The following is a 27,988-nucleotide window of genomic DNA, read 5'->3' as shown; positions in this document are numbered from 1 at the left end:
GCTACTTTGACTTCAGGTTCGAAATGTGCGCGTAACAGAGCTCTACATATTGGCTTCGCGCCCTAAAGCCTCCGCCGTCACAATGAAAGCGGCACTGACTTGTCTTCAAAGGTGTTCTTCACTTCAGTTACCAAACAAAAAATTGCAAGAAAAAAAAAGCACAGCAATGTCGTAAAATGCATAAAACGAACGATGGTGGACTTTTCACAGCGTGACTTGTGCAAGCGGATGTCTCTTGCTTAGAAGGTAATTATTTCTAGGTATATTTTATTGCCTAAAAAACGAACTCCTCGTCTACTACAGTGTCAATGGCATAAATACTTGAAGATTACAAAGCAAAAACTTATTATCATCACTATTTATTTTCCAGTAATTAGGACAACTTATTATCTTTACATTTTGTGCGATCACTTCTTCCGAAACAGTTTCTTTTCTTCGTCCACTTGTTTTCTTTCTTTCCTCCGTTCGTACATGTTATTTCCTAGTTAATTCTTCATGCTCACGAGGTATTCAACTTCAGCTTTCGTTGAACCTCATTTGCGACATACGTAGAAAAACAAAAACAGCCGCGTTTTGCCAAGAAACGCACACGTATTTACCGAATACTTTTTTTATCCGCCATAATCAGTGAGCAGGCCTATTATGCTATAACTGTCGATTGGCCAAAGAATTTTTTTTCTTCGACAACACAGGGTGCTGTCCCTGAAGCTACCCTTGTCGGAAAAACTGTGGAGATTGGTTTTGCTGCTGCTGTTGCTGCTGCTGCTGCCCCCTACGTCCTGCTCCACCATAGCCGCCACCATAGCTTCCGCCACCGTGACCTCCATATCCGAAGCCGGCAGCACCGTAGCCCCCACCGCTGCTACCATGTCCACCGCTGTAGCCGCCACCTCCGTAGCCGCCCCCGCCATAGCCGCCACTGGTGCCGTAGCCGCCATCGCCGTAGCCGCCATAGCCGTAGCCGCCACTGCCGAAGCTCCCACTGCCGAAGCTCCCACCTCCAAAGCCACGACCGTAGCTGTTTCCGGAGCCGTAAGAGGAGCTAGGGGACCACCCTGTGAACCACAAACCTCTCTTATTTATTTATTTATTTATTTATTTATTTATTTATTTATTTATTTATTTATTTACAGATACTGCAGCCCAGAAGGGCTATTGCAGGAGTGGGTGAATACAATATGTGGAAAATACAAATCACAATACAAAAGAAGCATAAGTGAGTAACAAGGCTAAAGGGAGCACTCAATAGCATCGCCAGATTCTTTATGTGGTAAACAACGGATGGAACCAGGCAGGTGATTCCAGAGTTCTATATTCCTAGGAAAAAAACTGTATTTAAAAGTGTTCGCTGTTTCTCGTGATTAGGGGCCTTGCACGGGTCAGATATGTGTTAGGGGAAGCATAATGTGAAGAGTAAAATAGAGAGTGTAGAAGTTTCAGAGAATTAATGTGACGACGGTGGGAAAGAGGGGTTAAACCGAGTATATGCAGATGAGATGACGGTGAAAACATTCTGTCATAGCGGCAGTATATGAAACGAACTACCTTTTTCTGAACAAATTCAATTTTGTAGATGTCCGAAATTTTGTAAGGGTCCCATATTGCAGCCGCATTTTCAAGAACAGGTCTTACAAGTGTTTTCTATGTAATTAGTTTAGTTTCTTTCGGGGCAGCACGTAGGGTTCGGGACAGGCAACCAAGTTTTTTTAGTGCTTTGTTGCAAGTGGTTAGAATACGTTTGACTAGGATAACCTTGGAGTGAAAAGGAGGCCTACATACTTATATTCATATGCTCGCGGCAGAAACGTGGCTTTATAGGAGCAATTGAAATATGAGCAATTACCATGCTTTTGAAAGGACATTATGACTGTTTATTTAAAGTTAATGTTCATTGGCCAGAGTTTTCACCATTCACAAAAACTTATTTAAGATTGATTCACAGTGTTATGATCGTTAGGTTTAGAAATGACATTGTATAGAACGCAGTAGTCAGCGTAAAGCCGAATTTTTACTGAAACAGACTTTGGAATGTCGTTAATATAAAGCAAAAAAAAAGCAATGGTCATAAAATAGAACCTTGGGGTATTCTGGAAGATACTGATGCGTCAGGAGAGCATAATGAATTAAAAGAAACATACTGTGAACGATCATAAAGAAAACTACGGATCCAGTCAACGAGAAGAGGGTTATTAAGGATAAAGCTTAGTTTATGTAATAGTTTAGGATGTGGTACAGTATCAAATGCTTTAGAGAAATCAATGAAGAGCGCAGCGGCTTGATGACCTAAATGAAGAGCAAACCTGATGTCCTGTGTAAATTCAGTTAATTTAGTCACTGTGCTAAAGCCACTACGAGATCCACGTTGAGCGCTGCATGAAATGTTATTAGACTCGAGGAAAGTGATAATGTGTTTATAAAATATGTGTTCAAGGAGTTTGCGTGCATGAGAAGTTAAAGAAATGGGTCTATAATTTAGAAAAGATTGTTTCTCCCCAGATTTGAACAATGGAATGACTCTAGCCCGTTTCCATGAACAAGGAACTGTACAAGTAGACACTCATTTCTCAAAAATAATGTGAGGTATTGACACGTGCAAAGCGCATAACGATGAAGCAACACATTGTTGACATTGTCTGGACTGCAGCCTTTTTTGGTGTCGAGATTTAAAATAAGGTTCAGGACTCCTTGCTTAGATATTGTCACATTGATAATTGCCCAGGACATGTTAGTTGTCATGGAGCAGGGAGGGATTACGCCATTGTCCTGTGTAAATACAGACTGAAAATATTCATTGAATGCTTTAGCAATAGCTCCCGGATCACTTATTTCGGAATCATGTAAGAGAAATGTCTTGGTGGTGATTTTCGTACGCGAAATCCAGATCCAACATTTTCGTTAGTTGTTTTAATGAAATTAGGTAGAGTGAAGTAATAATAGAAGTTCTTAGCTGTATCAATCTTTTGACGGAGTTCTTCCTTCCTAAAGCGAAACTGGTCATTTGTTTCAGCTCTCATGTGGCGCTTCCGACGTGCTCTGGCTACTCGACGCTTCAAATGCAGTATTTCCCTTGTCATCCAAGGAAGGTCAAAATTTTCTTCGTTTTTTAATGGCACATAGCGCTCTATACAAGTATGAACAATGTTGTCAAAATGCGATACTATAGTATTGACATCACTGGTAGTGCATAACCGGGAGAATCGGTCGAATCGAATGCATAGTGTATCAAGTATTAATGTGCGTGTGCGTGTGTGCGTGTGTGCGTGCGCGTGTGTGCGTGCGCGTGTGTGCGTGCGCGTGTGTGCGTGTGCGTGTGCGTGTGCGTGTGCGTGTGCGCGTGTGCGTGTGCGTGTGCGCGTGTGCGTGTGCGCGTGTGCGTGTGTGCGTGTGCGCGTGTGCGTGTGCGCGTGTGCGCGTGTGCGCGTGTGCGCGTGTGCGTGTGTGTGTGTGTGTGTGCGTGCGCGTGCGTGCGTGCGTTCGCGTGTTTTCACGTCACCTCTAATTCACCGTGTAGGAACATCACAAATATGCTTTTCTCAGACCACACATGAAAAGTTCTAGGGTCTCCTTTTCTGTTTCCGTCTGCAAAATTATGTTTTCTTACTCGATCAAATTATATTTCACGACTATCATTTCAGTATGTCATATGTTTACACCTACTTTCCTATTTTTTGATCTAATTTATTTTGAAAATGTGCGCTTATTCAATAGGCTACTTGTACCAGGTGTGAGGACCAGAACAACAGGTACTTTGCACGTCCGCGCGGCGAGCGCGCGTGCGCATATACGTGTTCGAGCTAAGTGTCTGATCTTGCTGTGAGGCGTTCTGCCTGCCACCTATCACGTATAGCCCCTGCTGAGGAGTTAATTTTCAACATAGCAAGCAATCTGCAAATGGCCCTTGTATGCCGGACACTATGGCGAGTTTTTAATATTCACAGCAAGGTTATTGAAATGTTATGTTTTATGTACGTTCTGACAATAAAAAAGATTCAACCCTTCCACTCTGTGAAAAAGGATGAGCAGCGAAGCTGCGGTGTGTTTTACCTCAATCGACGGATCTATGTACACATAGCTATTGTTGTTGTTGTTGAGGAACACTGACAACGAAGACGTCTTTTGATGGTGAATTGATTCATTCGTATTCCTTTATGAAGCACTGACATGTGCAAGTACCACCGCATGGAAGACGGGAATTAAAATAAATTAAATTATGGGGCTTTACGTGCCAAAACCACTCTCTGATTATGAGGCTCGCCGTAGTGGCGGGCTCCGGAAATTTCGGCCACCTGGGGTTCTTTAACGTGCACCTAAAGCTAAGTACACGGGTGTTTTCGCATTTTGCCCCCATTGAAATGCGGCCGCCATGGCTAGGATTTCATCCCGCGACCTCGTGCTCAGCAGCCTAACACCATAGCCACTGAGCAACCACGGCGGGTGCAGACGGGAATTCCGCAGCATTTACGTAGTCACTGCGAACTACGTAATTAGGAAAAGCTGTTAAGACTCGGCGTAATGTTAGCGTCTTCTTAACGGCTATATCATATATTCATATATCATATATCATATCATATATATATCATATACATTGGTTGGGTTAGTTTTGTTAAAAGAAGAGTTACAGCTGTTTTCTGTAACCGTACTCCCTCCCTAAACGGCTATGTGCTGACAGGAGACAGGAATTTTGTAACGCTTACAACTTCACTGTGAACCAATTATGACAAGTAAATGAAATTCCACGCAATGACAGAGTCATATTAGCGGCCAATTTTAATATAATCTTTTTTTTCAAGATGCACATATTGGATTGAAAGCTCCAATGTATTCGTCAGAAACTGCATATGAATTTTTTTTTCTTGTCGACGCCACGCGTAGACGGACTCACATCAACCACCGCCGGAGGGCAGCTATGTACAGCTTCACTGTAACATGCTAAACTGTTCCCGCACCTTCATGTGAATGTACAAGATTTCTTCATGGTAACGTCTTTATAACGCATTTCAGCGCCGCACTAATACCCAAACAATATAATCAACATCCAGCAGAGACATCTATACAACACATTTTCAACGTAAAGAAGCAGGACTTTTGACAGTGCCGTCAACGTTCATCATCATCATCATCAGCCTGGTTATGCCCACTGCAGGGCAAAGGCCTCTCCCATACTTCCCTAACTACCCCGGTCATGTACTAATTGTGGCCATGTTGTCCCTGCAAACTTCGTGCCGTCAACGTTATTTTTACTTAAACCAGAGCAATGTCAACCACTATTGGAGGTGTTGAATCGTCAACTGAAGCATGTAATTGACATCCAGACAATGTTCGTGGTTCATAGGAGACAGTCCAACACCTAAATAATAGCCGCCGCCATAGGGTGCACCACCCCTGGCGTTGCTGCCAGCAGTAGCTTGGTCTCTGCGCCCCCCCAAGCCTCCCCCGCCATTGCCATAACCGCCACCTACAAGCACAGTACTTTAACACGCTGTTCATAAATGGGCAGGAAGTGTATCAGATATTGCGTTCTCTTGCAGAAAGCTCTACATTAATTGAATTTAATTTCATTGAAAGAAAATTATAACTGGCATGTTTTCAGCCAGGTACTTCCGGCCCGTTTATTTTTTCCCGCTGATAAAGAAAGCCTGCAAAAATTTTAAAATATCACGTGACTACTCGTTCGCCCGCATAAAGAACCACCAGCCTCATACACGTTCCACTTGAGTTAACGCGCGCACTCCTTCCACGACGCATCAACTACCAGTGATAGGCATTCTTTCCTTATCAACGCCAAGACGGCGCGCTATCACAACGGGGTGCTTCAGATTAATGACTAGCTGTGCCGCTAACTGCTATAGAGCGTGTTTGAGGGCACTGCTACTTGATGCGGATGGGCCGTAAGGCATATGATATTCATCTTTAGGCTTAGTTTATCAGCCGAAAAAGAAATAAACGGGCAATAAATACCTGGCTGGAAACATGCGAGCTTTAAGTTTCTTCGAATTTCTGCAAGCTATTCACTAACAATACGCTATTCAGAGCTGTAACTAAGAAACAGCTAATTGCAAATAATTTTTGTGCCACAGCAATTATATGAACACTCCATGCGCATTTCTGTCATCGCCGTCTCCTCTTAGCCAGGCGCGTGGTAGGTCACGTGGTCAGGCGGCAACCCAGCTGCGGAGAGCACATGCTCCTAGCCGGCGGCTGCGCCGGTGCTCGGCGCGCTGATGCACGTGATGCGTTGCCAAGGCTACGGTGCAGATGCGATCAAATGAAGATAAAATTACCTGGCGACGACGAAACTCGGCTCGACACCTTTAGTAAAGCTTTCGCTTTAGAATGTACGGGAGACTACTCTACTCGATAGTGAGCAATATGAGCTCCGTTATATTCGGCCAGGATAATTCGTCTTATTTGAAAACGCGGTGCATGGTAGCTGGGACACGCCGTCGTATTTAATAACTAATCAAGCACGCTCAGGAAACCGGACCCGATTGCATACGTGTTTTAAACTAAACAGTACACTGAAACTACGTGTATAGTTACCTTTCAGTTGATCAACATAATTTCTTTACGTTTATGGACCATTTGAAATGATTTATTGTAAGAAAGAAATATTTCTTCCCGGTTGCCATACTTTACACACACCTAAGACTTTCACTAGCATCTGCCCACGCTTTAGGCCTGCAGAAATGTACACGAGCCTTTAAAAGTTGCGATTAACAATTTATTAGTAAAACACTCCTCTCTGTAATACCCTCGGATCCTCAGAGGATGAAAATGAATAATTAATTAATTAATTAATTGGTTAGTAGAGAATCAAAATATTTTCGCGATGGCTAAATGTGCTCTATTTCTATCAGGACTTTGTTCACGAAGTTGCTCATCGAACAGGGCTCTGAGTTAGGCCGACTTTAATAAGGCACAATCACTGCTTGAATGGTTTACAGAGCAAAACATCGGTAACTGTACAACTTAGAATAAGTTCCCAAGTATCAAGAAATTCTTTTCAAGAAAATCATACTTGGCCACCGCTAAGCTTTTACAAATATTGCACTGCGAATTCAGCTAAATTTCAAACAATGATTCATATTATGTACATTTAGAGGAAAACATATCTTAAGCTACTCCATAAGGTCTGGTAAGAGAGAAAATAGAACTGGCAACATTACTCAATTATCATTAAACGGGATAGATACATTACACACCTGTAGTATTTCTACAACAAAACCCTCATTTTGGATCGTCACAAAAGAAAATGTGCAAAAGTTCTTTGTTAATATGGCGAATCGAGCGTTGGCACATATTTGAAAACGCGGCAGCGCAAAAGGCAGCAGCGCTCGTGCTTGTCGTCTCGTCTCCATCCGGGTGTGTTTTGCGCTGCGGACTTTTGAAATGTGCAAAAGTTCTCCATATCACTATAAAAAGGGGCAGACATATCTGCAGTCATACAATACCAAGAAAACTTCGCCAGAGACACAGAAGACCGCTTACGTGTGGGAATGCGAAATCATTATAGTCCTTTCGGTTAAACATGTTCGATTTATGTTTGTTTTTTACATGCATTAAAGTTCTTTCCGCTGAATTCGGTGTGTGCCTTTGCGTATTCGCTGGCCACAGACCCCAAATATCCGCACCATTTCGCTGCAGAACAAATAATCTTATTTCGAGCTGTGCGTTTACCAGCTGCCGCTAAAGTAGACGCTTCGGAGTTCATCGCAGTACAGACAGCACCGTTCAAATCCGAAGAGCAAGCGACGCGCGGGAAGCAGTGCGTTCACTTTATATACTCGTGACGTGGCGCCACCTCCTCCCCATTGGCTGCGCCGTCACGTGCCCAGTGACGCAAGCATTTCGGCGCGCCTCTAGTCAACCAGATGGCTGTGACGTGAAGTGTGCAATGGCGAACGCCCTAGGCTGCTTGCGTCCCCTGATCTAAAGCTCTCTATTTTAGAGACGCACGCGTTCCTGCGGCGAGCGTCGGCATCGGTGTAATGGAGCGAACGAGCACAACGAAGGATAATAGAGCCAACGCGGAGCGCAACAGGGAACGAAAGACGCGAGGAAGAAAGCAGAGGAGGAGGGCATGACGAAAGCGTGAAAAGAAAAGCGTAGCGGGGCGATGATGGCTACGAGATGGGGGATGGCACCAGAGTAGCGCGCGTCGACTGGGAGGTCTGTCGGCGGCGGCTGCCATGAATCGCGCCCCGAATCTCCGGATTAACGGGCCAGTCGCGCCGCACTTTGCTCTGTTTGCAGCTTGCCGCGCGAGGCAGATTGCCTCAATATATCGCAATATGAAAAGGCGTATACAGCTGCACTCAAATTGCGTTTTACGGCGTATCGAAATTGTAGGTGAACTTTTTATTTCCTACATTACTTCTGAACATGACGTACAAGAAGCTGTTCTGTGATCTTTAGCGTTATGGCTTTCTGTAAAATCTGCAAGCCTTCGTCGATATTCAACAAAAAAATGACGCCTAATATGCAACTAGAAATGACTTAACATAAGCCTTAAGCAAATAAATCGAGCGTAGGAAACAGCCCACTTGAGCAAAATGTTAAATTCATGTGCAGGAAACAGTTTCCGTACTTGTTTAAATCCACCAGCTTTCCGGGACTGTAAACTCCTGCATACGAAATCTATACTTACACCCCGGCCGCCGCTGCTGCTGCTGCTGCTGCTGCTGCTGCTGCTGCTGTTGCTGGAACGGCTGTCGCCGCCCGATGGACGCTGCGTAAGCCACCGATACGGTGAGCATGAAGAAGACGAAGAAGCGAGCCATGTTTCCGAATTCGACCAAATTTGGCTCGCAGAAGTACGAAAGCACGAACGCCTTTATATACAGAATAGCCTCTCTCACTCGCCTATCAACGGTAAGGAGGTTCGCCGCGTGAGTGCTTGTGGAAAGAGGTAGCTATTGTGAAGCTCGCACGGCTTTTACAGGTGTTTTGAAGGTGTTTCGCCAAAACTACTCTGACCACGGGAGAGAGGCTTTACTCTTACATTAAAATACTATACATATATGAGACAAGAGACTCGGAATAGCAAGGAGGGCAAATGTCGCGGTTAGCGGAGAAAATATTCCACATCACACCGTATGTTACTTCTGCAGCTTAAAAGCAGGAGAGGGATCAGCTGGCAAGACCAATGAACAGTGAATATGAATCGGTGAGGGTGATAGCAAGGGAAAAGGAAAGCTCACAAGACATCGTGTAGGATTACGCAAAGGTAATAATTACCTTAAAATATAATAGTTAATTTTCTGTAAACTAACGAAAAATAGTTCAAGAGTCACCCATGTAGCTTGAAGAGCCACAATAATATGCGGTCCCGCTGATGGAGACGGAACAAAATGGGTGCAACGACCACAATAGCGGAAACAACGATGACTACATCAATATAGCAGACCAGCATTAACGACCACGGCCCAACGAAGGCGTTGGCAAAATGGCGCACATATTGCAAACTTGGTACTGATGGTACTGAGCCTCAAAGGGCGTAATTTTTTTAAGAGCGAAGAGCACTCTAAGAAAATTTTACACCCTTTGAATCGTATCTTGTCACACAACAATAAACGTCATCTGTCTTGTCCGCATTTCCTTTCTTTAACGCTGCGAGCCTGGTTACTCCCAGTAACGAACGCCATGCACGTTATCAGCATGACATAGCGCTGCCGGCAGGAATGTAGCGGACGCGGTGTTTTCAAGAAAGCAAACGCAAGCAAGGCAGATGACGATTATCCTTCTGTGTCAGATATACACCCCAAGGGGTGTAAACTTCTTTAGAGTGAGTGTTGACAAAGTACACCCTTCAGGGTGTATATTTGCCACACAACGATAATCGTCATCTGCCTTGCTTTCGTTTCCTTCCTTGAAAACACTTCGCTCGCTACTTTCCTGTCGAGAATGCTCTGTCATGCTGATAACGCGCATGCCGTTTCTGACTTGGAAGTGCTGGGATCGCTGGGTTAAAGAAAGGAAATGCGGACCAGACAGACGACGATTATTGCTGTGTGGCGAGATACGACCCAAACGGTGCAAGTTTGTTTAAGAGTGTACGCTCTTGAAAAGTTGCACCCTTTGGTGTGTAATTTTGGGGTGTAATACAGGTTAGGATCCTACACTGATAAAAAGCATCGACTAATTATCATCGATTTTTCGTCATCTAAAGTTAGGAATGCAATCTTGGCGCAGAAACATATGCTCAAGGGGGCTGGTGTATCAGCTAGCGAAGATTTTTGCAGAGCCACGCTAAACTCAAGAAGGAAACTAACGTAATTTCCAAAGGTCGCTGGGCGGCCGTACTCGCTTCGCAAGGATAAACTAATCATGAATTTAAAAATACGTTCGTTTACTGCGCAGTAACTGCCAGTATACGCTAAACTGTTTTACCACAATCGGCATATACGCAATACAGCGCAGCCACTGTATCTGCACGTGCTGGCACTTCTAGTGCATCGTATCCACGTCTGCCTAGATCCTGCGCAGAACACTCCTCTATTTTCCTTTACAATTTGCAGAGTATCCTGAAAAAGCGCGCTGAATTGTATTTCGCTATTTATTTCTGCTCTGGTCATATTGTTGATCTCATGGAGACTTGGTTTGCTGCAAAAGTCAAAAATTAAGAAATGCTGAACTGTGAAAAGTTCTACAAATATTACCGATGGCTTCGTGATTGCCAGTCTGGTGGTGGTGATCTGTTGGCGGTTGCCTATGCTCTTGCTTCTCATTTCATTCCAATTGCATCCTCACTTCAGCTTTTGTGTGCGCGTGCTAATTGATTGCCGCGAAATGATTTTCTGTGTCTGTTATCGGCCACAAACTGCATCACCGTCCTTCTGTAATGAACTGCACGATGTCGCCAATCAGCTGTTCGTCACATAGCCAAAATTACCCATTTTCGTACTTGGGCATTTCAATTTTCTAGACGTCAGGTGGGAACAAGACTCGGTTGCTTTAAAACACAAGTCAGCTAAAAGCAAAGAATTTTTACCTTTCTTCAGGACTTCAACTTAGCTCAGCTCGTTCACTTTCCCACTAGCATAACTCACACTTCCGCTAACATTCTACAACTAATACATGCAACTACACCGCACCTAGCTTCCTGCTTAACTCATGCATCGGGAATGAGTGACCACTCTATAATTCACTTCACTCTACACGGGCATGGGCTTCCAACAAGAAAAAAAAAACATTCATCCAAGACTACAGTAAAGCTGACATTGCTGCAATGAACAGGGAATTGCAGGCCATTGTTGATCGGTTTATTGCCGGTTTTCAGCAATGGTCGGTTGAGGACAACTGGTTGCGTTACAAAAACAAACCCTCGTTTCTAATCGATCGTTTTGCACCTAAAAGAAAAGTTTCATCAAGTCCTCGCTCCCAATTGTTTAACATGTTAAACCGCATGCGCACCAGAAAGAAGCGGATATGTCGATGCGCAAAATTAACGACCAGAACAGATCACTGGTCTTGCTATGAAAAATTTAACGAAAAATTCTGTACTGCACTTTCGAAAGCCGAGAAGGAATTCTTTCGTAACAATCTTCCTTTTCAACTGCATTCAAAGCCACGTAGACCTTGGAGAGCACCCACACAGTATTTCCACATATGCCAAAAACCAACTTCTTACCAATGAATTCCAGCGCTATTGACTCAGTTGGTGTCAAAAGGCTGACTGTCAATTTGACAAACAAGGGACAAGGGACAAACTGGGGTGACTGCCCAGTTTGTCCCTCATCAAAAATGCTAAAGTGTACACAAGTTCAATCTTCCCTGATATTGTCAAAGCTTTTTGAACAGTTATTACAGATGTCTATATTTCCCTCTGACTGAAAGAGAAAGAAGGTGGTCGCTGTGCATAAGTCTGGTGATGTACATTCCCCCAATAATTACCGTACGATATCATTAACAATCAATTCCAGTAAAAATCTTAAAACATATAATATAATAGCACCTCACGGAATTCACTGAGTCCAATTCCTTCTTCAGCATTTGTCAGCATGGATTCCGTAAAAGGCTTTCGTGCGAAACGGAATTGCTATGTTTTACTAGCGAATTGTTCATTAACGCAGACCATGACATTAATACTATTTGCATATATTCCGATTTTGCTAAAACATTGGGCTCCATCTCACACGATCAGCTTATCTTATAGCTTAATCAACTAAACATAGAGCCCAGTGTACTTGCATGGATTAAAGAATTTCTCTCTAACCGTAGTCGGTATGTGACAGCTAATGACTTTTGTTCCCCTAATTCCGCCATAACATCTGGTATCCCGCAAAGGTCTGTTTTGGGGCCTCTGGTTTTCTTGATTTACATTAATGATATTCCTGCTTCCCTTTCTTCCTGAACTGCCCGACTGTTGGCAGATGACTGTGTAGTTCAACAGAAAATTACTAGCGCTGCCAGTTATCTCAACCTGCGACGCCATCTAGATAGGATATTTGAATGGTGCAGTAAGTTGTTCATGACACTTAATACAACTAAATGTAAAAGCATGCAAATTTGTCGCCGCACCACTACTCGTTGTCCGCGTACTTACTCCCTCACTAATATTCCATTGCCATCTGTTGACAATTATAAATGCCTTGGTGTTCACAATTCTTCTAATCTTTCGGGGAATACGCATATCGAATGTATAGCTAAAAACGCGAATCACATGGTTGGTTATGTGCGTCGAAATTTTTTTTATGCCCCATCATCCCAGAACATGACAATTTACAAAACCTTGGTGCGTTCTAAATTAGAGTACGCATGCGCCATATGGGATCCTACTCAGGCCACCCTCATTCTTACTCTTGAAGCCATTCATAAAAGCGCAGCACATTTCATCTTATCGAATTATTCACGCCATTCCAGTTTCATGTCTCTCAAAAAAATCCCCAAACTTGCCTGACCTTTGGTTGCCTCGAAAGTCATCTCCCCTTAATCTTTTTCACAAAATCTATTCTGATAACAACGACTTGAAGGATGTCCTGTTTCATCCACCTCATCATATATCTTCAGGGTCTGATCATCGCTTCTAGGTGTGTCAACCATCTTGTCTCTCAAAATTGTGTAACAACTTTCTCTGTTCGCCGAACAAGCGTCGCATGGATCCACCTTCCCTACTTAATCGCAAGCACAACTGATGACAACAAGTTTAAGATCGCTTTACAACATTCCTTGTAATATTTTGTTGTTAGCTGCACGTCTTGCCATGTTCCTCCACTCCTTCGTTATAAATACCTTAGTGTTCACATTTCTTCTGATCTTTCGTGGAACAAGCACATCAAGCGTGTAACTTTGGACCCTGAACGTATTTCCTCCGAACGAAAACTTTGCAAATCAATACTCAGGACCAACACCGCTCCTTTCAGTCGCTCTACCGTCTTTACGTACCAGGAAACTAGGATAGTGCTGGATGAGCACGAATTTATCTACACTATAAAGCGAAGATCCCTGAATATGGCAAATGAGGCATTCAGAAATCTTCAGTTTTATGACCGGTAAGATTTGTGGTTGAACCAAGAGTAGCACGAAGCTACAAATTTCAGCCTTCCTGTAAACCTCTTCCACCTTCCGCCTCTCTGCATAATTAATTTGAGAAGAAGAACAAATAACTGTTTCTTGCATTGGTCGTTTGTCAGCAAGTACTTCAACGGAAGCTATGTCTGGGTGGTCAAAATATACGCCGTCTTCGTCGCACCCTGCCACCTTACTTATTGTGCGTGAAAGCGATTTAGAGTTGTGATAATTGACGCACTACCAGTGTGACGTGAGACTTCAAGGCGCGACGTGGCGTATGCAGCACTCCTCCTACAGCACCGCAAACGAAATAGTGCCGGCTCAAACGCGCTACAAGACCACAATAAGCACTTTGCTAGGCTACCTTATTATGGGTCAGTTTAGTCTTCCGAACGCATAGCACTAAAGAGTTCACTTATCAAACACTCAAAACACAAAACAGCTCTCCCACCATGCTATAATGCAGAGTCAAAAAAATTTCTTTTTTTTTTCGCACATCGTGCTATGTTGCTAAGGCCTTAGGTAGAAGAGTCAAATTTTCATCGGTCATAGAAGGTGACCAACAGATTCTGAGTCTCCGTAAGACAACATGCTTTACACAATGCAGTAGCCTGAAATATCTAGAACAGAAGAAAAGCTGTGCACACACGTTTGTAAAAGAGTCTGGTAGGGCAAAGAATATTTAAATTTCAGCCATGCGGCACTTCTCATGACCATTGAAGTGCTTGAAAAGTTGCGGTATATGAGTAATCGTTATGCTTTGTTAACTACGTTGTACAGACGTAATGCCTATTTTCGAGCACTGTGGGATCCAACTTCTTTTAAATATTATAGTACTCATAGCGCTCCTAACCACAGTATTGCAGCCCAAGTTTTCGATTGCAGCTGGTAGCAACAATTGAAAAAGAAATGTAAAGAAATCTGTTCAAAATTCACTTTTTTTTGTGGAGCTCATACCTTTCCTTCGGAGTTCTGCGATAACGCTCTCTCGAATTTAGAAAGCGCACTCTGCTCAAGTAGAAGGCTGGCTGTGAAATATTTTTATGTCTGCCTCCGCCCTCCATTCCGGGAACACGCAAATACACAATGCATTCGTTATTGCTCAGTAAAACTAGACATTACCCAAGCTTCCTTAGTAGTAAAGTCTAATCGATTTGATGTATTGGTGGTTATAAAATGACAATTTCCCTACAGAAGTCATACAGGTTGGTATTCACAAGCTGGAGATGTTTGTTTGGCCGAAAATAGACGGAATCAAGCTTGAACAAAAATTTAGAAACAGTACCTACAAAAAGAAAAAGAGAGGCTATTAGTAAAATACTTCAGGTTCAGCTGTGAGTGAGCATGACGATTTGTTAACTATGTGGCCGCTGGGCTCGTATTCGCCACATAAAAAAAAATATGTTCAAGGGAGCTGTTATCGCGAACAACCGGCCGATGAATTGCAGTGTTACAAATAAACTACAGCCGCAGAGTGATAGAAACAAGGCTTCTATTATCCCATTTGAATAAAAAAATCATACGAGCAGTGCGTAAGAACACCTGTTGTGAAATTTATTGAGCTGCGCTTTTCGTACGCCGTTCTTTAGCCATTGCGCCTAGAGGGCAACAGCAATGGCGGTGTCCGCCATGGTGGCGTAGTAGCTATGGAGTTGCGCCTAAGCGCGACGACGCAGCACCGAAATCCGGCCGCGGCGGCCCCATTTTAATGAACGCGAAATGCAAGAACGCTCGTGCACCGAGCATTTGGCGCATGTTAATGAAGCGCAGTCTCCCGCTATAATGAATTGATTCGGATTCCCAACACTACGGCGTGCCTCATAATCGTATTGTGGTTTTAGTACGTAAAACCCCAGAACCTCACTTAGCAGTGGCTGTGCATTCAGCTCGCAGCACCGTCTGCGGGCCAGGAGGAAGTGATGGCTCTGACTATATTATACTATACGACCAAGAAAAATATCAAGTGCCGTTGCGCTGTCACCAAATATTAATATAGCGCATCAGTCGCCTCTAGCTTAGGCTATGCTCTCACCGTAAAACTTTTTTTGGGGGGGAGGGGGGCTGACGACTTCCGTTTCCGGGTGCTTACTGACATGTGAGACGACGCTCACACGCTCACTAATCCAGCAAAGAAATGGCAGGGTGGACGATAGCGACAGCTGGGAAGGTATTCTGTAAGAGTCCACCTTGTGGACATGTCCATTTCGTCCGCTGCTGAAGTTCTGATTGACTGGCCTAGGCTGCGCGTCCACAGCAGCCAGGCGTCACAGCCCATGAGAACTTCAACAGCAGGCGAAATAGACTTGTCCACAAGGTGGACTTCTGGGTGAATGTCAGATTTTCGCCTTTATTAATTACTTCTCTCCACCTTGCGGGTTTCCGCAGAACTATTACGTCAAACCCTTGCCTTTTCTTCGGATTGTTGACAAGTTCGACTTCGCCCTGCCATCTGGTAGCCGCCTGGTTAGCTCAAGTGGCAGAGCGGCTGCCCTAGAAAGGCAGTGGTTCTGGGTTCGAGTCCCGAACCACGACACATTTTTCTTCAACTGCGAGGCCTTTCTTTCGAGGAACCCGCATGGGTTTCCTTTGTAGCAGTTGCTACAGTTGGGTGGATGTCTCATTTTTCCCTTTATTCAACGTGGACTCTTAGAGAACACCTCCTCTGCTTAGATGGTGTGCTAAGAATACGCGGGGGCGACATGTTGGAGCATTGCAGCATTTTGGGCAATGGCTGCTGCAATGCAGAAACAGCGTACTGGCCGCTATTAGGCTTCTCACAATCTTGCCGAAATGAGAAGCGCCGCCACCGGGGTTGCAGGTGTCACAAGACAGGGGTGCAGATGATGCAACCGAAGGAAAATCATCAGTCGTTGCGGATTTGTTGTGCTCTCTTTCAGCTCGGACCACTGCGTGTACCACCGTGTGGTATGCACACAACTTGTCAGCAGGAATTGGACTAACAGCGCCAAAGTAAAGCTTGGAGACCAAAGAATTGAGAAGGAGCAAATACGGCGCTGACTTTCAATGAGTTTATTCGTTTTGAAGCGGCTGCTTTTTATGTAATTCGCGGTAAGAATCTACACAAATACGTTGACAGTTGATAATTGTAGCGTGATAACATTCCGTGGCTTTAGTCTAGATATTCGTTCATATCGTTCTCATTTATTTTTTCATGTTCTTGCTACGTTTACTTTTTCTTTCCCGTTGTTACACGCATATTTTCATTTGTTTCCGTGAATCAAAAGAAAGCATCCGCTTTGAAGAAAAGTTAGACCAGTTTAAAGGTAGCACCATGTTGGTCCCTAACGCTGCCCGCACAGCTCATCAAGAAGAGCACAGCGTTCCAATTCCGCTTTCGAGGACTGACGCTGCAAGGCAGCTTCGACACCTGGCACGCAGCCTCACAGTGACTGAGTGGCACTCGCCAAACTTACGACTTACATGACTACATCGACTAAACCCCTCCCTGCAGCTCCGGCCTCCACTCGGACTTCCCCGACGTGAAGCTACCCTTCTCTGTCGCCTTTGGTTAGGAGTTGCCTTCACAAAGGCATACTGTACATTAATTGGAGTGACTGACAGTGCAGCATGCGAGGTCTGTGGCACCGAAGAAAACATCGACCACCTGCTGTGCCACTGTCCAAGATATGCCCTAGAGAGACAAGAACTTGCCAAAGCTTTCCAAAAACTGGACAATCGGCCGCTTTCTGTGCAGGTGCTGCTGTAACACCGCCCCCATCGCCCGTCGGCCCATAAAGCGGTGAAGGCGCTTTTGTGTTAAGGACGACGGGTTTGTGCGACCACCTGTGACTATTAAGGCAATTACTGTAAAACCACACGCGTCAGCGAACTTGCCGCAATTTCCTTCTTCCCTTCCCTTCTCTCTCTCCCTGTGATCTTTGCTTTCCCCTTTCCCATTCGCCCGGTGTAGGGTAGCCAACCGGACGTTATTCTGGTTAACCTCCCTGCCTTCTTCTTTTCTCTTTCCTCCTCCTACTCTTCTCTGGTGCCCAAGTTTTACGTTCCCGCAGTTCGTCTAATGAAGTCAAACCAAGTGACCCAAACGTGCACCTTGCTCGACAGGAACGCTAGTGCTTGCGCGCACAGCGCTCACGCCAGAAGTGGGAGGCGGAACGCTGCCCTTGCGCTGTTGCAGAGTAGGCTGTGCGGAGCTTGACGGTGAGTTCACTTCGCGTCCTCGTATTTTTTTTCTTTTTTGCAGCCTAACGCACTGCACCTCTTGCGCAGTACGTAAGCACCATGGAGGAAGGAAAAAGTCAATTGCCGGCACCGTGATAGCACAATGGTGCTCATGGCCATAAGTCCGTATAATTGCTATCGCAATAAATATCTTTGTTCCTCGATAGAATAAACCTGGAGCTCTGCTGAGTACACAGTTTGCGACCTCTCTCTGCAAGTAATAGGTTCTCGCATGACATTCCATGATTGGTACATTTTTTGTATTTTTTTATATTTGGGCTTCTGCATTGTATGACGACTGAGTATCGGCCGCTGACGTCCGAGAGCTATACGTAGCTCCCTGTGCCACCAGAGACCCACCGGTTCTTTTCAGGGGCAGACATGTACTCTGGCATCGTGCCCTGCTACTCGTCGTGGTTCCCGTCTCGAAAGGGCGCCCAACACAAAAGTTAAGGGCGTGGTCTCTGGGCTCCCTTTGTCCAGCCACAGACGGCCTTGTTGAAAACTAAAACTGGTACAGCGCAACATACAAAGCAAGAAACTATCCGAGCCGGCCAGATGAAAGAACAGAGCGCTCAGCCCTTTCATCTGGCCGGAAGAAGAAACAGGAAGAACAGAAAGAAAAATAAAGGAAGAAACAAGCCGAGCCGGCCAGATGAAAGAACAGAGCACTCTGCCCTTTCATCTGGCCGGAAGAAGAAACAAGAAGAACAAGAAGAAACAGGAAGAAAAATAAAGGAAGACACAAGTCGAGCAGGCCAGATGAAGGAACGGAACGCTCTGTTCTTTCACATGGCCGGCTCGGCTTGTTTCTTCCATTCAACGTGGACTCTTACAGAACACATCCTCTACTCATATGGTGTGCTAAGGATACGTGGGGGCGACATGTTGGCGCATTGCAGCATTTTTGGCAATGGCTGCTGCAATGCAGAAACAGTGTCTTGGCAGCTATTAGGCTTCTCACAACCTTGGCGAAATGAGACCGCGGCTGAAGGTGTCACCACCGGTTACAACCGGTGATATCAAGTATTCCGCAACGATAGGAATTCTAGCGGAGGCGGTGTTGCAGTCCTTATTAAACACCATATAGAAGCTGTTCTACTGGAAGACGGTAAAAGTCTCGAATGCTTATGCATAAAAATCACGTGCTGGGGACACAAATTCCTTTTGTACGCAATTTACAGACCTCCCGATGCATCACCTGAATATCTAGTCAAGCTAGAAGAAAGCATGTCCCAATTCCAGTCACACCAATTGTTACTTGTGGGTGACCTGAACTTACCTGACGTCATTTGGGAGCGTTTGCAAGCATTTTCACGCAACAATAAACATTTAAACAGCATGCTTAACATAATGCTAACGCATGACCTAATTCAAGTCGTTCAGGAGCCAACACGTGTGCAAGGACCTTGCCAATCTTTGCTTGATCTGGTATTTTTGCCCAGAATGTTAACTGAATATACCGTTGCAGTTGTAGAAGGTATATGTGACCATCTACTTGTCAGTATCGATATATCCATAGTCTCTTCCACCCCATCTGAAAAACCTGTGAAGCGTTCCTTCAAGGACTACTCACTCGCAAATGATGCAGCCATAATAGAACATATGGAAACCTGTCTCACCGACTTTAACGACAGTGATGTGACAATACTCTGGCACCGTTTTTAAAACATGTGTAAGTTCTCTATTGATAAATTTGTGCCTGATAAATACAAACTAGTCCGCAAACAAACACCGTGGATGACACGTGATATTATCCAGATGACCCGCAAGATAAAAAGGTTAAAGGAAACACGATTACAACCTGACCGAGTTAAAGAAATGAAACAAAACCTTGCGCGTGCAGTACGCACCTCGAAGGAACAATATTTCAATATAGTACTACCAAACTTTATTGTTCAACAGCCCGAAAAGTTCTAGAATTACTTGAGCAAAAAAAAAAGAAGCCAGTAGCACAAATATGCATCGATGGTTCAATCATTACCGATCACAGGGAAATTGCGAGTCACTTCAATTATTATTTCCATAGTGTATTTTCTAATTCTGGCATTAGTTCATCTAAAGACAAAACGTTTCACCCATCTGAAGCTAATTTTATTTCATACCCTGGCTTAGTTTCGATGCTAGTTAACTTAAAAACTAAATCTTCCTGCGGTCCTGACAACCTTCCGAACATTTTTTTGAAACGTTATGCTGAAACTATTGCAAGGTTCCTTCTTATTATATTTCATGCTTCGTTGCTTGCTGGAAAATTACCGGATGACTGGAGGGTAGCCAGAGTTGTACCCGTATTCAAGAAGGGCGACTGTTCATTGTTAGAAAATTACCGGCCAATATCATTGACATCCTCATGTTGCAAACTAATTGAACATATTGTTGCCAATTAGATTAACGAATGTCTAGATAAACATTCAATACTGTCTAATTTTCAACACGGATTTAGAAAAGGCTATTCAACAGTTACACAGCTTGTCACCGTAATTCATTCACTCGCCTCATGCCTCGATAAAGATGGTCAAATTGATGCTGTATTTCTTGATTTTAGCAAAAGCTTTGATGCAGTTCCACATGACAAATTAACACTAAAACTTAGACATCTTGAGCTCCCTGAAATATTAATCGCATGGATAACAAACTACCTAACAAATCGCCGCCAGTTCGTGGAAATTAATACGCAACAGTCTGGCTGTCTTCCGGTCACCTCGGGAGTTCTTCAAGGAAGTATCCTAAGGCCACTGCTCTTTTTACTCTATATAAATGATATTACTACTTCAATCCATCCCAGCGTGCAAATTAGGTTGTTTGCGGACGACTGTGTGCTTTTTAGAGAAATCACTTCAACCAATGATCAAACTGATTGAAATGCTTCTCTAGCTGCCATTATTGATTGGTGCAAAACGTGGGGAATGTGGCTTCACGCTGAAAAGACGGTCTTTCTTCGCTTCAGTCGTCAGAAAGCTCCACTAACCTTTAGTTACGCGTTAAGTTCCTTGCCTTTGCAGGAAGAAACAAAATATAAGTATTTGGGCGTCACAATTACTGACAACTTATCATGGAATTTACACATTGATAATATCTGTTCTTCAGCCTTGTATAAATCATATTTTTTGCGACATAAACTTAGAAATTCGCCACTTAACGTAAAGCTGCTTGCTTATTATTAATTAATTAGATCGAAACTTGAATATGCATGTGTTGTTTGGGACCCGTTTGCTAAACAAAATATTAGATGTCTCCAAAGGGTACAGAAAAGAGCCGTACGATTCATATATGCTAAATTCTCTCGCTATGATTCCTCCTCACAAATATTGCATGATAATGGCATCGAAGTCCTTGAGCAGCGAAGGCAACACTCAAGAATTCGATTTCTTTCCATGCTTATTAATGGAGACTTATCAATTAATGCTGCATTGTATCTGTCCAGTACAACGTCTAGGCTTACTCGACACTATCATCCGAATTCACTAACACATTATTTTGCACGGACGGATGTATTCAAGTCTATTATTTTTTCCCCGAACTATAACAGACTGGAATAACTCGTCGTTGCCTGTTTCAATTGATTGACTCATTGTACTACTGTTTTGTCTTACCACCCTACTTGATTGAATAATGCATTGTAATATTGTTGTGTTTAACCACCCTGCTTGGACCTGTTCTAGGTCTGCAGTATGAAATAAATAAATAAATAAATAAATATGTGGCGCTGTGCCAGTTTTTGAATGCCATACCAACTCGCCTGATCATCAGCGCTTGTTGAAATGCGTCTGCCGTGGTTTTAGGAGGCAGGATAGAGCTTCCGCCGGATACCTGCCGCTAAAATAAGGGCAAGCGCGCTCCTGGTCATTTGCTCGGTCTTTGTGGGACCCCAACGACTGGAAAGAGGAGTATGTCCCCAGCCACGAGGACGTCCCTACCTAATGCGAACACTGGGACGCCACACGAGAAAGTGACCGCCACGGGAGCAAATCAAGCTTTCTTTGTATATGTCTACGACCTCCCTCTTCCTGTCAGAAAACATACAAACAACCGAGGAAAATCTCTCTGCCCATTAGGAACACCGGGAGAAGGGGCAGCTGCCGGCAGCACCATATATGTATATATATATATATATATATATATATATATATATATATATATATATATATATATATATATATATATATATATCGTTCGCATCCGAAGCTGGCTTCGGATGCGGCTTCGCATGTTGGCTTCCGAAGGATGTGGGTTCAGTTCCCACCTGTGGCAAGTTGTTTTTGCGTCCACTTTAATTTCCAATAATTTATCGTTTCCTTATTTCATTTATTAAGCACAAGTAATTTCCCCTATGTTGGTCTTGGTGTCAGTGTTTGTTGGCTTCTTATGATATGACTGATATCTATATATAAAGTCACCTCTCCTCATCATTTTTCTTTTGACGGATATCAAACATTGTTTTCTCCTTGCGACATCACTCCGAGGATGTCTGACGGTGTGCACCCGCATAAACGGTGGCTCGCATTTAGGAACATCTTGTGGACCGTATAATGCATCATAAGGAATACTCCATGAGTATAGAAGTTTTGATCTGCGCAGTGCGTAAAAAATATTGCATAATATTACACGTTGCATGCTGTGAATATATTTATAAACGTATGCGTCAGTGTTAGATGCACCGTATTTAAATACTCTCTTCACATAAGCTTTCCTGAACTTGGATTTCCACATGTGCGTATTTTTTCCTTTCTTTCTTTCTTTTTCATAGTCTGTCCTTCTATCACCCTTTATTCGCTTTACCCCATTACCTGGTGAATACACTGGCAATCTCCCTGTCTTTACCCCTGTTCTTTCCATTCTTGCATCTATAAGGTTGTTTCTTGAGCTCCCTAATTTTTCTTTAAATTAAATGTCAACATTTTTTTCTGTATTCAGAATAACTGCGCGTAGCTGCTAGAAAATAGAGTACTTGATTTGTTAAGCTTCATATATCTGCTGTGCGGCTTATTAGGCTTATCAGGCACTATAGCAGTTCAAGAAAGGCCTTCATTTTGTCAAGAGACTCAAATTTTTCGATATCAGCCCTCTGAGCCTTAGAGAGCCTAGCGGCAGCGAAGTCTTCCTGCTGAATTCTCAGTTCCCATCGTCACCATCTATCGATCAGTGGTCGACCATCAGGGCTTCAGGATAAAACCACACAAATAGTTAAAAACTGACTAGTTTCTTTCCGACATTAGCGAATGGCTGGACGTGTTTATTGTACAAAAGCATTCTTCTCCGCAGCGGTGTTTTCTAGTTCGCCTCTCTTTTTACCAACCAAACCGCTGTTGTTGTAGCTGCAGGTGTTGGGGGCCAAGCAATCCGTTACCGAAGCCACTGCCGATACCACCGCCGTATCCACCTTGAAAATGGGGGCAGCCTGGCTGGTGAGTATGGGGGAGGGGGCTGAATTCGAAATTTCCACCGTCGCCTCCATCTCCGCTTCCGTACACGCTCAGTCCGCCCAGGCCTCCGGCAAAGCCATAGCCACTTTCGTAGCCACTGTTTCCGTAGCCTACGGGTTGACCACTGCCTGTAAACGTAAGGGTGAAGACGTTATTACCACCTTCACTGGACATAGTAAACGCGCTGTTAGCTTCCTATCGTGGAACTCTCGTTAGCATTGATTTTTTTTAACATTGCGTACAACAGCATCCACTGTAGCGATCATAGCAAACATAGCCCAGAAAAGGCTGTGTTTAGAACTTCCTGCACTAGGCATGAAACAAAGGCACTTCTCCAAACCTATGAACCTAGCGAAGTTCGCAGTCCGGGCAAAGACTGTACACAACAGCGCATGCTCAGGTGCTGCTGAGTTCATTGGTTACCTCCTCAGTACAGAATAAGAGCCGCTTTATTTGAACGTGCTATCGTAGATGGTTGAATTGACTTTCCCCGTAAATATTGTGAACTGTTCGTTTGCTGGCGGGAAACTAACTAATTTGCGGGACCGATCACAGTCACCCACACATCGTTTTGCTTAACTTAAGGCGCCCAAATGTCTTAGCGTGCTTTGTATTGCAGGACATGAACCTTCCTTTTTTAATGCCGCCGAGCAGTACCATTTACAAAGCAGTGCGTAGGTAATCACACTGCAAAGCATCTGACTATCAACAATCTGAAAATATTTATAAACACGCTTCCCGACCTTCTGTCCTAGAATTTATTGATGCTTCTCTATTAATTTGTAATTGTTGCCATCATGAAGTTCAGTTGTGAGACAAGTGACTGTGCCGCGATTCCTACGATTTTGCGTGAAGCTTCTAATACACTTGGTCCCGATGGGTAGTCGTAAATGTTTGCCTGGAGGAAACTGTTTACTACGTTACTTCCCGCCTTACAGACAGTCTAGATATTGGCTAAAATCTGTAGTCTGTTAGTTAGATGACGTAAAAAGCCGTTTTTACGCGGTTTACAACTCTCGCGTTATTTGGGTAGTTGCTATTAGTCTTGTAATTTCTTCTTGTTCACAATTCTATCTTGATGTTTTCTGCTGCACGATTTCCGCATCCTACACATGTGACATTGATCGCGTTTATATACATATATATATATATATATATATATATATATAAATATGGGGGGGGGGGGGTATGTTCAGTTATGAGCTACGCTGCTACTCATCGCCCTTTCCCAGCGCACAGTGGGCTTTTTTGTTCTGGAAATCTATATAAAAAATTTCTATTGTGAAGCAATAAATCGAAGATTTCTTAACCGTTACTCGACATTGATTTCATATTGCTTTACAGCTTCTGCGTATCAAGTGGTCTTTCCGAATGAAAGCACACAATGGTCCCTTTTTTTACTGGATATATAAAATTACATCAAACGTAGGCGTGCACAACGTAGTGATTCCTCTCGCCTGATTTAATGCCGCTCTTTGTCATCCACCGTTCACGACCGCTCGGTCGTGTCGATAACGGGGGCGCGGCGCGGCTCGGATTACTGAAAAAAAAAAGCGAGAAGGAAAATTTTTTCCGCTATTAAACACTGTTGCTGTGCCAGCTCATATAGGGCAACCAATGAAGAAGCTCGTCATGATATCTCGATGCATAGGGCGTCCGCAAAGAATTCTCCGCCCTCGGAATGACTTTTCCGAGGTACTTCAAAGCCAATAAATTGACAATAATGCAGTGGCGTAGCTAGGTCATCTGGAACCCTGGGCCCATAGGTCTTTTGTAACCCCCTCCCCCACCCCCAGGTGTGATGAGGAAGGCGAGCATATCGAAAATTTCCACGAAGGGGGGTGATGTTTCAGCGCCAGCACAGCCGCGTTGGATACCGCGCATCCTTTTTACTGCATTTTTGAAATTACGTCAGGCATAACTGAACCCGCAAAATGCAGTCCATCTTCTTGCTCAGTTTAGTTACGTTTTGACATCCAGCGTTCAGGACCGGCCTATTTTGGTGCCCACGTGGAGGGAGCGCAGCTCGGACCACAGACGCGCAAATAAAAACACACAAGCAAAAAATCTTTGCCCAGTTCTTTTTTTTTTTTTTCATCGACAACTCAGCAGCACTTGCATGGCGCTCTTTGGTCATACCTGGCCCTTGCGCCGATAAATATATGATCATCATCATAATAATCATTAAAATTGTTACATCATTCATATCCAGATTTCGAGAAATCATTTCTATGCGGTATATCTTCTTAGAAATTTTCTATGTGCAACCAGTCCGCAAAATTATCCTCCCCAGGGATGTTTTTTCTTTTTTTTTTCTTTTTTTTTTTGAACGCTAAGAAACTCCTGATTCCGAGGCTGGTTAGACGTGTTCATAGATATTTGCGGAACGCTTATTGGCAGCAAAACAAGCAATGTCCGTAAAGGCAAGAAAATATTGCATTTGATATTTCGTTTAAACACATTAAAAAGCAGGACCTCAAAAGCTATACTCACCAAAACCTGAGAGACCGCTGCCACTGAGGCCACGACCCCACATTACGTTCTGCTGGTAGGAGGCCACGCAGGCCACTGAAATCGCGAACACAGAGACTAACAGAAGACCGGCCATGGTTCCTGCTTCGAAGTGCTCAATGACTGCATGTAGACTTATTACGCTTTTTATACACCAGAGATGTGAGTGCTGGTTGCCTGTCATCGGCAAGGTTGACACAAAATGCCGACGCTGCAGTGAGAAAAGCTGCCCGACCGATTGTTTCAATTGTACGTCAACAAAGTCGTTCGGAACACGCTTTGTCGTTTTACTAAAGGTGGCCCCGGACAAAGGCGTTTTATTTTGCAGAGGCTGCATGCATTCTGCAACGGCGACAGAACACGAATTCGTTTCATTGACAAACCCTGAGCTAGAAGCTCGCCCTGTGTGATTGATTGATGGACAAGAAATAATAATGCAGCGAAGTCTCTTCTTCGTCTTCCGCACGCGCAGAATTTTCAGCGTTCTACGCTCGATGCTAAACCGGGCCTCTGACGCGAGTCGCTTTATGTTTTTTAGCTTATAGCACAACAATTTCCTATGTGTCTGTCCCCAATACGACGTCGAGCGCGGAGTTCTCCGGACAGCACTGAAATGGCTGGGCTTTTGACCATTTTCGGCAATGAAGATCCTTGGACCTTGGCCGTACGCGTCGATGGCACAGAAAGCCACGAAAGCGCTCTTGAAATACTTGAAGTCGACAGGTCTTGGGAACCGTGTGTAGACTCGGTGCGAACCTTCAACTGTGCGCGAAACTGTGCTCTCTCTCTCTCCTCTCCGCACCTCCTTCCCCCAGTGCAAGGTCGCCAACCGGACGTGCGTCTGGTTAACCTCCCTGCCTTCTATTTCTCTCTCTCTCTCTCTTTCTCTCTCTCTCTCTCTCTCTCTCTCTCTCTATATATATATATATATATATATATATATATATATATATATATGGGGCAATTTGGTGCAGCGTGATGTCCTTGATACCGATATAGAGCGGCAAGCCCAGCGATACAGCAAGCACTGAGGTTTAGAGCTACACTATTGCGAAACAATAAATCGGTTGGATAAAGTAATGTATGGAAACTCAATTTTTGCAAGCTTAGCGCTAAGACGTTTAAATTTCCTGCCGAGAACATGAACCGGTACATTACTGTGACATCATCGATTTCAATGTATTTTCTCGTATTTGAGTGCTGTAGTCCAGTCTTTCGTTTGCACAGCCGTATGCCTGGCACGTCCCTAGATGCCACCATGCTGGACGCCTTATAACGCTCCACGCGTGGGTAGCGCATGCGCCGTGGATACTTTGTTACTGCGGTTGTGAGGACGACTAGGACAGCTGTTGCTATGTCGATAAAATTAGCAAAACCCCGAGCAGATGCCGCTAAAATTCATGAAATCACGCCGAGCTGATTTGGAAACTTCAAGTAGGCGTCACCACCTAGCTTTCTTGGTGTTGAAAAAGTGTTACTTACTAATCCAGCTGAACCTATTTTTCTGCTTTGTGCCCTTGAAAAGCTACTCGTGGCGGGTTAGTACGATGATTGTAGAGATATGCAAAAGCAACTTGAAGGATTGCTCTAGAAATACAATAGAATAAGATAATCGCGAAGATAGCGGCTCATATTTTTTTTTTCAGTGAAGTCTGAACAACCAACACACGTAACAAACGTAAACAGAACAAAACAAAAAAAACTACCGATAACGAAGGCGTATTCTTGTGCACCTGCACGTTATTGCAAGGAAGGGGCTGTAAACTAAAATCCCCTCATACTGTCACATATTTCGCGCAAGAAAAATCAATTTTTAACCGAGTCTAAACGTATGAAACCATTTTTGACGGCGACCAGTGGCGATGGCAGAAGGCTGTTGAGGACGAGGTTACGGGTTAGCTCCTGGCGAAAACGGCCGTACTCCAATGGCGCCTGAATGCAAAAATGCTAGTGTTCCGCGCATTAGGGGCAGTATAAAAAGAAAGCCCTTGTGGCCAAACTAAATCCGCAGCCCCTCAATGCAGCGTGTCTCGTAATCTCAACGTGGTTCTTGTTCGGAAACCTCCAGAATTCATTTTATTTTAATCTCGAAGGGCTCAGTGCTTGTTTCTATATCATATACTTTGTCCTTTCCAAAATTCGGAGCTTTCGCACCACCTGCGATGCCTCTCCGTTCAGGGATTCGATTGGAGCAAACTGTATTTGTGCCTGCAGTTGAGCGCTCACGTGCCCCGAAAGGGCCTACGCATCCACTAGGTTGCCGTTACTCGGCGCTAGTCTCCGCTCACCGTTGCCAGCTCGCTGGGTCTCTGCCTTTCGAGCGCCCCGAGGACTGGCGGGATGGC

The 27,988-nt window shown here is 44.1% G+C and overlaps 1 protein-coding gene and 1 long non-coding RNA gene across 2 annotated transcripts; both read right to left on the bottom strand.

The window, feature by feature from the left end:
- Window positions 1-343: 343 nt before the first annotated feature.
- LOC126526037 (uncharacterized) lies at window positions 344-8,821 on the bottom strand. Its single transcript, XM_055067657.1, has 2 exons — window positions 8,648-8,821; window positions 344-1,055 (listed from the first exon to the last, which is right to left on the bottom strand). Exons 1-2 carry the CDS (start codon window positions 8,778-8,780, stop codon window positions 709-711), a joined length of 480 nt encoding a protein of 159 aa, XP_054923632.1. The 5' UTR covers window positions 8,781-8,821; the 3' UTR covers window positions 344-708.
- A 14,084-nt stretch (window positions 8,822-22,905) lies between these two features.
- Window positions 22,906-26,145, bottom strand: LOC126525755 (uncharacterized). Its single transcript, XR_011889948.1, has 2 exons — window positions 25,626-26,145; window positions 22,906-23,260 (listed from the first exon to the last, which is right to left on the bottom strand). It is a non-coding gene; the product is annotated as an uncharacterized lncRNA (long non-coding RNA).
- Window positions 26,146-27,988: the final 1,843 nt, after the last annotated feature.

This window comes from Dermacentor andersoni, chromosome 8 (assembly GCF_023375885.2).
Source record: "Dermacentor andersoni chromosome 8, qqDerAnde1_hic_scaffold, whole genome shotgun sequence".
Classification (NCBI taxonomy): Eukaryota; Metazoa; Arthropoda; class Arachnida; order Ixodida; family Ixodidae; genus Dermacentor; species Dermacentor andersoni.
This window is presented reverse-complemented; position numbering and strand designations above follow the sequence as displayed.